Genomic DNA, 9662 nt, shown 5'->3' with positions numbered 1-9662 from the left:
TCCAGCTTCCTGCCCACAAGGAGGTGGACCCAATGGCCCAAAGGCTTGTTGGTCGACGGGTGGAGTCTGGGTGAACCCTGCCCAATGGAAAGCGCCGATGATGCGAGGGCGGTGAAGGAAGTTCGAGAGCTTACGTCGCGGGATAGAGCGCCGGAGGAGGGAAGCTCCCGGCTTTGCGAGGCGGTGGGCGGCCGGTCTTTGAGCGGTCTCGTCCCCTTTCATCCGGAGCGATGAATTCCCTGGAACAAGCGGAAGGTAAGGCAGGAGAAGATGGGTCCGAACATCCTCGCTTCGTTCCAGGGCTGGTCTGTGTCGTTATTCCACGTCCCTCATCCACAAGACTCCCCCGCCTTCCCCAACCTGGCGCCCCCCGAACCTCCTGAACTGTCATCATCTCTCTCTCTCTCTCTCTCTCTCTCTCTCATCTGTCTATCATCTTTCTATCTGTCATCTATCATCCATCCATCTATCTCTATCATCTGTCTATCTGTCTATCATCTCTGTATCATCTATCATCCATCAGTCCATCTATCTATCTATCTATCTGGATGGATGGATGGATGATAGATAGATGATAGACAGAAGATAGATAGATAGATAGATAGATAGATAGATAGATAGATAGATAGATAGATAGATAGATGGACTGATGGATGATAGATGATACAGAGATGATAGACAGAAGATAGACAGATGATAGAGATATCTATCTATCTATCTATCTTCTGTCTATCATCTCTGTATCATCTATCATCCATCAGTCCATCTATCTATCATCTGTCTATCTGTATCAATCTATCATCTACCTAATCTACTTATCTATCTTCTGTCTATCATCTATCATCTATCTATATCAATCAGCTATCTATCTATCTATCTATCTATCTATCTATCTATCTATCTATCTATCTATCTATCTATCTTCTGTCTATCATCTATCATCTGTCTCTCTGTATTATCTATCTATCATCCACCTATCTATCTATCTATCTATCTATCTTATTTATTTTATTTATTTAATCGTATTTATATACCGCCCTATCTCCCAAGGGACTCAGGGCGGTTTACAGGCACTAAAAACAGATAAATAGAATATAAATACAATATAAAACATAATTATTTTATTCAAAATAATAATTTATTCACATTGCCTATCTATCTATCTATCTATCTATCTATCTATCTATCTATCTATCTATCTATCTATCTATGTTTGCAATAAATTAGAGAATGACAGTTCAGCAGGATATATAGGCTGTGTGCTGGCTGCAGTTCATAGAATAGAATAGAATTCTTTATTGGCCAAGTATGATTGGACACACAAGGAATTTGTATTCGGTGCATACGTTCTCAGTGTACATAAAAGGACAAGATACATTTGTTAAGAATCATAAAGTTCTTAATGATAGCCATAGGGTACAAATAAGCAATCGGGAAACGATCAATATAAATCGTAAGGATACAAGCAACAAAGTTACAGTCTTGCAGTCATAGTGGGAGGAGGTCTAGTTCATCCCCACCAACTTGCTCGGTGAACCTGCAAGGAGGGGACAGATGAATGGCAATTATTTGGACCATTGTGGTGGTTGATAGATTAATAACAGATCCCACCACCACCACCCTAATCCCTCCTTCTCCACCTTTTGGTCAGGGTTGAGTACAGGTAGTCCTTGACTTACAACAGTTCATTTAGTGACCTTCAAAGTTACAACAGCACTGAAAAAAGGGACTTAGGAACATTTTTCACATTTTCGACCATTGCAGCATCCCCATGGTTACGTGAACAAAATTCAGACTCATATTTATGACGGGTTGCAGAGTTTTGGGATCATGTGATCCCCTTTTGCAACCTTCTGACAAGCAAAGTCAATGGGGAAGCCAGATTCACTTAACAACCATGTTACTAAATTAAGAATTAGAGTGATTTACTTAACAACTGTGGCAATAAAGATCGTAAAACAGGGCAAAACTCACTTAACAAATGTCTCGGAAATTTGGGGCTTAATTGTGGTCGTAATTCAAGGACTACCTGTATATTTTTATAGTCTTTTATTGATATTGTGTATAGGTTTTGTATAGTTTTATTCTTTTAATATTTAAGTTATCCTGTTGTAAGATGGGCAGCCAATACATTTAATAAAATAAATTGATTGATGCTCCCTTAGATGGGCCAGGAGTCCTATGTGTGCCTTCACAAGTAATTCGGATTTTCAGATATGGGAGAACAGGATTTGTGCTTTGAATATTATAAATTATCTGCTTTACTGTCCCCTTTTATTATGGCATTATGGTTCGTTGCAGAGGCAGCCAGATGTTCAGATTGAATTGGGCATTTTTGCCTACCTATAGGACCTACTTATTATTATTATTTCTGTTGCAAGTACACTGAATGCTTCTGTACCGGAGACAAATTTCTTGCATGTCTAATCAAACTTGGCTAATAAAGTATTCAATTTAGGATTACTGGCACTGGATGGGATTGTATTATGTGCCTGTGTCATCCAATTTTACAAAAAAAAAATTATTGGTACGACAGACAAAACGCAGCTAGAATGAAGAAGGAAAAAAAAACCCTGCAGAGATTTATCCAGGTAGGGCCAGAAATCAGCGCTAACTTATAATCACACGAATGTCCTTTGTAGCCACCACGTTGTAAAGGACTTTCTATGGTTTCAAGGTACTAAATCTAAATTCTAAAGCAGGCTTTGGCTAATCCGGTTATTCCCTCTCGTTTTTAGATCTCAAGGCTTTTGAAAGAAGGCTAACTGAATACATAGCTTGTTTACAGCCAGCTACTGGACGCTGGAGAAGTAAGTGACAGGCCTGCCTCCCAATTACTAAACGCTTGATCAAATTGTTGCTATCTGTGTCTTTTAAGAAACTCATTTTGAAAAGCTAGGTGATGGAAATTTGCATTATTGGGTAAAGTATATTATAATGACAGTGCTTACAGTTTTACAATAAGAATGATTTCCTAAATGCTGGAAATGTGACCAAATACCGGGCACTTAGTACCACATGTGGTGGACATGAAGAAGAGCAAATGAATACTGACAAAAGATTCGAATGTGGTTGGAAAAAAATGACCTGACAGAGATTGGAACTCAAACAAGAATTATTCCTATTAGGAATTATAGAAGAAGATGTAAGTAAAGGGTTAACATATTTAATATTGCATATCATAACAGCAGCGAGAATAGTTTATGCCCAACAGTGGAAGAGTGAAAACATACCTAAAGAAAGAGAAATAATACAATAAGGGTGATTTTTGCTTAACAACCACTACCTCCAAAAAAAGTAGTTAAAAACCCGGATCCAGTCATAGGGTGCTTTACAACCGTCACAATTTAAGACCGTAATTGGCAGGGTCCTTTTTGATTGTTAAGTCAAGTGAGTTACGGTTTGTTCCCAATGTATTGAATGTAACGACATCATTTTTGTCCTTTTTGATTTTCCTCTAGTAATTCTTATAGTGGTATCAGTCTGTACAGCCACTGGTGCTTGGAACTGGTTAATAGATCCCGAAACACAGAAGGTGGGTGATGTCCTAAGCAGTTTTTTTTTTAATTTGCCCTGTAGATTCATGGAAGTTGTTTAGGATATTTTAGCAAGTATTGTAGGATGTCTGGAAAATTGCCACGTTTCTCTACCAATATCTTAGAGGTGTCATTACCGTCAATATAGCAGTTTCCGTTTTCAAAATAGAATCTCCATGCTGCACAGTCTAGAACCTGATGGCGAATCTATGGCATCTCTCCAGGCATGCCAGCCATGACCCATCGCTTTTTTGGATTCCGGTGCACACATTCACGCTAGCCAGCTGGTCTTCGTGCACGTGGGAGCGCCAGAAACTGGAAGAGCAGCTCGCTGGCACGCATGCAGACACTGGGAAGCTGAAGTTCTGGTTTCCGGGGCACGCATGTGCGCCGGCCAGCTGGTCTTTGCGCGTGCATGCATGCCAGAAACTGAAGACCAGGTGACCGGCGCACATGTGCTCGCCAGAAACCGGAAGCTCAGCTTCCCAGCACGCACATGCGCACCAGCGGACTGCTCTTCCAGTTTCTGGCATTCCCCCATACGTGCGCACTCCTGTTTTGGCACCCGGTGCTGAAAAGGTTCTCCAGCACTGGTCTAGAAGCATGTCTAGAAAAAGCATAGGGGAAATGTCTATTTGTGATTACATCATAATTTGAGGTCTTTTAGATTAGATTTCAGAAGCGAACAACGAGAATCTGTCTACCTTCCCAAAAAAATAAATAATAATAATCAGATTGCTAATCCCTATGTACCGTAGTAGCAGAGAAAAATTAGAAATCAGGTTTGCTGCTGTGTGCTAAGAATTTGCTTAGAAGGAAATTGAAAGTACAGGAGGGATTTTCACTTCCTTACAGTTTTTGTGGGTTCTGTTTTTCAGTTTTGTGTTTACTCGTCCAATGTAAGAGTGCTTTTAAAAAAATAAAAAAATAAAAATTAGTTGTTTGATTCTCTCCTAGGTATCTTTTTTCACATCCCTATGGAACCATCCATTCTTCACCATTAGTTGCATCACATTAATTGGTTTATTTTTTGCTGGAATACATAAAAGAGTAGTGGCGCCCTCAATGTATCCTTTTTCAAGGGTTTTATACAGGGACCAAGTGAATGTGTGCAATGCATGGCTATTTAATACAGGTAATCCTCTACCTACAACAGTTCATTTAGTGACCGTTCAAAGTTACGACGGAACTGGAAAAAATGATTCATGACCGTTTTTCAGAGTTACGACTTTTCCAGTCTCCCCATGATCAGATGATCGAAATTCAAATGCTTGGCAACCGGTTCATACTTATGACCGTTGCTGTGTCCCAAGATCAGGGGATCCCCTTTTGCGACTATCAGACAAGCAAAGTCAAAGGGGAAGCCAGAGTCACTTAACACCTGGGCTACTAGCTTATCAACTGCGGTGATTCACTTAACAACCGAGGCAAGAAAGGTCAAAAAATGGGGCAAAGTTCACTGAACAAATGTCTCACTTAACAGCAGAAATGTTGGGCTCAAGTGTGGTCATAGGTTGAGGACTACCTGTATGCTGTTTAACCATATTTACAGGAGAGTAATTTAAAGTGTGAGAAGCTCTTAACTCTAGCGTAGGTTTTGTACCAGACTAAAACTTTTCCCTCTTAAAAAGCCACAGAAAAGGAGAATAGAATAGAGTAGAGTAGAATAGAATAGAATAGGATAGGATAGGATAGGATAGGATAGGATAGGATTGCATTGCATTGCATTGCATTGCATTGCATTGCATTGAATTGCATTGAATTGCATTGAATTGAATTGAATTATTTCTTGGCCAAGTGTGATTGGACACACAAGGAATTTGTCTTTGGTGCATATGCTCTCAGTGTACATAAAAAGGCAAGATACATTTGTCAAGAAACCATAAGGTGCAACCCTTAATGATAGTCACAGGGTACAAATAAGCAATCAAATCATACTAGGAAACAATCAATATCAATATAAATCATAATATAGAACAGGTGTCTCCAGCCTTGGCAACTTTAAGACTTGTGGACTTCAACTCCCAGAATTTCTCAGCCAGCTTTGAAAGTCCACAAGTCTTAAAGTTGCCAAGGTTGGAGAAAGAAAATTATTATTATTATTTTTTACATTTATATCCCGCCCTTCTCCGAAGAATCAGGGCGGCTTACATTGTATAAGGCAATAGTCTCATTCTATTTGTATATTTATATACAAAGTCAACTTATTGCTCCGCCAACAATCTGGGTCCTCATTTTACCTACCTTATAAAGGATGGAAGGCTGAGTCAACCTTGGGCCTGGTGGGACTAGAACCTGCAGTAATTGCAGGCAGCTGTGTTTAATAACAGGCTTCTTACAGCCTGAGCCACACCGCGGCCCTGTGATTTGGTGAGACGTTTAGGAATATTATTTTTAATCAGTTTGCTAAATGGATTAGGAAAGCAGGTCCATTGACTATGGAGAAAGCATGTTTCTTTGACACCCTCTTCAGCATAGCCGCTCGATGTCGAACTGTTTTGGCAGAATACAACATGTCATGCGATGATGTAAGTAACTCTGTTTTTCCTTGGATAACTACACTGACATTGGAAATGAAACTTCTGGTGGGAGAGAGCTGCTGGTTTAGTTTAGTTTACTTTATTGTCATTGCACCTCGTGCAATGAAATTAAATGCCATCTTCAGTGTTCAGTATACATAAAAAATAAAACAAAACGACTGGTAAATGCTATACCTTGTATTTGCTCTGGGAAGTCCGGGGTGGGGGTTGGGTGAAGGGGGTGGAGGGTGCGGGCCGGAGGGAGGAGGAGGGTAATTATTTGTTAAAATTGTGGTAAAACTTTTTAATAAAAATAAAATAAAATAAAATAAAAGCACACATCTTTCACATTCTATACAATTGAATTGAAAACCCCTGATGTTACATTAATATTGCACTATACAGTAGAATTCAATATAGTTACCGCTCTGGGATAGAAGCTGTTTTTCAGCCTATTTGTCCTTGTTCTTATTGTCCTGTACCATCTGCCGGATGGTAATAGTTCAAAAAAAAAAAGGGGGGGGTGCCCAGGATGAGATGGATCTTTAAGAATGTTTTGAACTTTCTTAAGGCAGCAGGTGCTATAAAGCTCTTTCAAAGAGGGGAGAGGGCAACCAATGATCCTCTGGGCAATGACGTTGACCCTCTGGAGAGCTGTCCTATCTGCCACTGTGCAATTGGCAAACCATACACAGGCGCAGGAAGTTAAAATACTTTCTATGGTGCAGTGGTAGAGGGTCACCAGCAATTTTTCATTCTGTTGTTATTTCCCTAGAAGTCTCAGGTAGTATAATCTCTGCTGGGCCTTATCTTACCATTTAAGGCTGGTTGTTGTTGTTGTTTTTCCCCCCACACACAGACTGGAAAATTAATCTTGAAACCTCGGCTCCACGTCCAATAACCCATCGCTTCTGTATAGGGGATCGTGGGATTTACACGTACCATTTTGTTTCTTCACTACAACGAGGCCAAAGGAGACCGAAAAACCAGGTTTTGTTTTCAACCTTGGATGGAAGGTGGATGAAACATTTGGCATCTCCCCATCTTTTCTGCCCGAACTTTGTGTTATCGATTTCTCCTCGGACAGTATTACCGTTTCCTCATCTCTAATGGCGAGGGGGGCGCCGAGGCAGGCCCCTGCGGAAACTCGTCTGCATCGACAATACACAAGTCATTGTAAATAGAAAAACAGCTACAGTGTTGGTACTGCCATTCTCCACAGCGTTGTTGTTGTTTTTTAAAACCGGTGCGCGTGTTTGTAGATCGCGAGCTCTTTACCTTCTTCCACATCCCGATTTGTTGACAGGTCGCATCCAGAGGTCGTCCGTGGTTTATTCAACGAATGAGCGCGTTGACACATTGCCTAATGTTTCATTGCCATTGGTCCTTCCTTTTGATGGCAGCAACCTCAGTCGCCTAGATCTTATCAGCAGAACGTTTTAGAGTAACGTCCAGGTCGTGATTTTGAGTTAGCTGCCTCCCACAGCTCTGCAGGTACTATACAGTGTAAAAGTTGGTTTCCTTTTTGGATCTTCTTTGGACCCAGAGACTCGAGAGTTTTGCATTTTCTTGCTAATAATTATAAAACGTTCGGCCTCCGCACGTTGAAAAAAAGCGGAGGAAAAACAACGGAACATCGCACACAAAATACTTGGTCAGGATTCAAGAAGCTAATTTTTTTTTAAAAGTCCTAGTTTTTCGCTTTATGCAAGCTCTGTTATCCACAGCTTGCTGTTTTTGGCTCTTCCGCTCCCGAATTGTTCTTTTTCTCTTCTCCGCGAAATATGTTGGATTTGAAATTGACGCCGGGAGAACTCCGCCGTGAAATTGTAGTATTGCCGGACGTGATGCAATGGTCTTCATTATTACTTGACGAAAAGAAGTGCCAGAAATGTAACCGAACCATTTTGCTGCTTTTGGGGGTTTCGTTGAGGATGCCCTCAACGGACCTAACAAAATTGAAGAATTTGGGGAGTAGGTTTGTAGCCTTGTATTGGACACCCACAACATCCAAACTCAGCTTGATGGGTAGCTAGGTTTTTTCTGTATTTGCAGTAGCCATTTGCAGAACCTTGTCTAGCGATGGCTGCAAATGTGGCTCCATGCTAGAAGTCACATCATAAACAGCATCATTGAAACCATACAAGATGCTCTCAAACCATAGTGCTCGGTGTTGATCATGGTTTAATCTAGTAGAAGTACTGGAGACATGAAGCTTTCACTCTGATGTTGGAAATGGTCTCTTTGGTTGTATTTTTCACTGAAAATACCTGCTTAACGAAAAGGTTTTGTACCCACAAAAGGTCAGATTCTAGATTGCTTAGTGGCTCTAGTGTTTCTCCATATAGGAAATTTAAAAAAACCCTTTTTTTACAAACTATTTTAATTACCCTTGTTACACGGGAGTGTTAAAATAAAATTCAAAAAAGTGGCTGTTACCCACAGTGTGACTTTTAAAATACCGACCCAGGAATTTAATTTTAAATCCACGCGCCTTTTTTTAAAAAAAACGTACAAGCTATTTTAATAAGTGCATCGCGCTTCTGAGATGCAGCTGATACCAAAAGGATCCTCAACTGTGCAAGAATTTATAGGAGAAGAAATCTTTTGTATTTACTAATGATGCACATCGAAGTCTGATTTTTCTTCTTTTGCTCTTGGAAGTGTCTTCTTTATTCCTTACACCACCGTGGTTTTTAAGCAACTGTACATTGGTTGGCAAAACTGGAAATTGCCTTTTAAATAAATATTTTATTGTTTGATCTTTTAAAAAAAATGCAAGAGTGTGTTTGTTGGAAGTAAAACCTCTGAAATCACTAACCTCTGAAAAATGGCAAACTACAGTTGTTTTCTGCAATAAAAAAATGCTTGAAACCAACCAGCGGTTGGGGTCTCCATAATAGTTCTACAAATAGCCATGCTGCATGAATTTACAGCAAAAAATCTTAAAAGTAAAGTATATTGATTTATATGTTTTCCTATTTGTTGTAAAATGTCTTATAATCAGGAATAACATGGTAGCACCTTACCCAACCAATGCATTTCATAAAATTGGTGAGCTTTGTCACCAAACAATAATCTCTTTCCTCAAGACTTAATTATAGACATGATTATCCATTACGGCCCCATTCCATTTTTTTAAAAAAAAGAATTTCTTAGCTGACAAGATAACAGAGTGCACGCCCAGTGCTCACCCATAATTTTCCCAAATTATAAGCCAGATCTTTTTTATTGGCATGATAAATTCCAGCGTTTTCAGTCCATCTTTCCAATTCTAGGATCAATGCTGTACCATTCTGCAGATGGGCTGTTCCCATTGATTATTAGAGCATGGTGGCAAGGGAATTCTGGGAGTTGAAGTCCACACGTCATCAAGTTGAACTAGAACTTTGGAAGTCAGAAAAACTTTCCACAACAGCTCTTCCAAATTCTGATATATGTATGTATGTATGTATGTATGTATGTATATGTATGTATAAAAGTGAAGGTTCCTCTCGCACGTATGTGCTAGTCGTTCCCGACTCTAGGGGGCGGTGCTCATCTCCGCTTCAAAGCTGAAGAGCCAGCGCTGTCCGAAGACATCTTCGTGGTCATGTGGCCAGCATGA

At 40.0% G+C, this 9662-nt stretch overlaps 1 protein-coding gene across 1 annotated transcript; it reads left to right on the top strand.

Annotated features, from left to right (window-relative positions):
- The first annotated feature begins 119 nt into the window (after positions 1-119).
- Positions 120-8884, top strand: CNEP1R1 (CTD nuclear envelope phosphatase 1 regulatory subunit 1). The gene is made up of 6 exons (XM_058155511.1): positions 120-255; positions 2739-2810; positions 3462-3535; positions 4494-4603; positions 6010-6064; positions 6915-8884. The coding sequence occupies exons 1-6, from the start codon at positions 231-233 to the stop codon at positions 6954-6956; spliced, it is 378 nt and encodes a 125-aa protein (XP_058011494.1). The 5' UTR covers positions 120-230; the 3' UTR covers positions 6957-8884.
- The last annotated feature ends 778 nt before the right edge of the window (positions 8885-9662 follow it).

The sequence above is a fragment of the Ahaetulla prasina genome, chromosome 12 (assembly GCF_028640845.1).
Source record: "Ahaetulla prasina isolate Xishuangbanna chromosome 12, ASM2864084v1, whole genome shotgun sequence".
Classification (NCBI taxonomy): Eukaryota; Metazoa; Chordata; class Lepidosauria; order Squamata; family Colubridae; genus Ahaetulla; species Ahaetulla prasina.
This window is presented reverse-complemented; position numbering and strand designations above follow the sequence as displayed.

What these genes read in the sequence shown, in the direction of transcription:
- CNEP1R1 (XM_058155511.1), top strand. Translation starts at nt 231, where the DNA reads ATGAATTCCCTGGAACAAGCGGAAG. An exon ending in TAGATCCCGAAACACAGAAG is followed by an intron (nt 3,536 to 4,493) that starts GTGGGTGATGTC and finishes ATTCTCTCCTAG; the next exon opens with GTATCTTTTTTCACATCCCT. An exon ending in ACAACATGTCATGCGATGAT is followed by an intron (nt 6,065 to 6,914) that starts GTAAGTAACTCT and finishes CCCCACACACAG; the next exon opens with ACTGGAAAATTAATCTTGAA.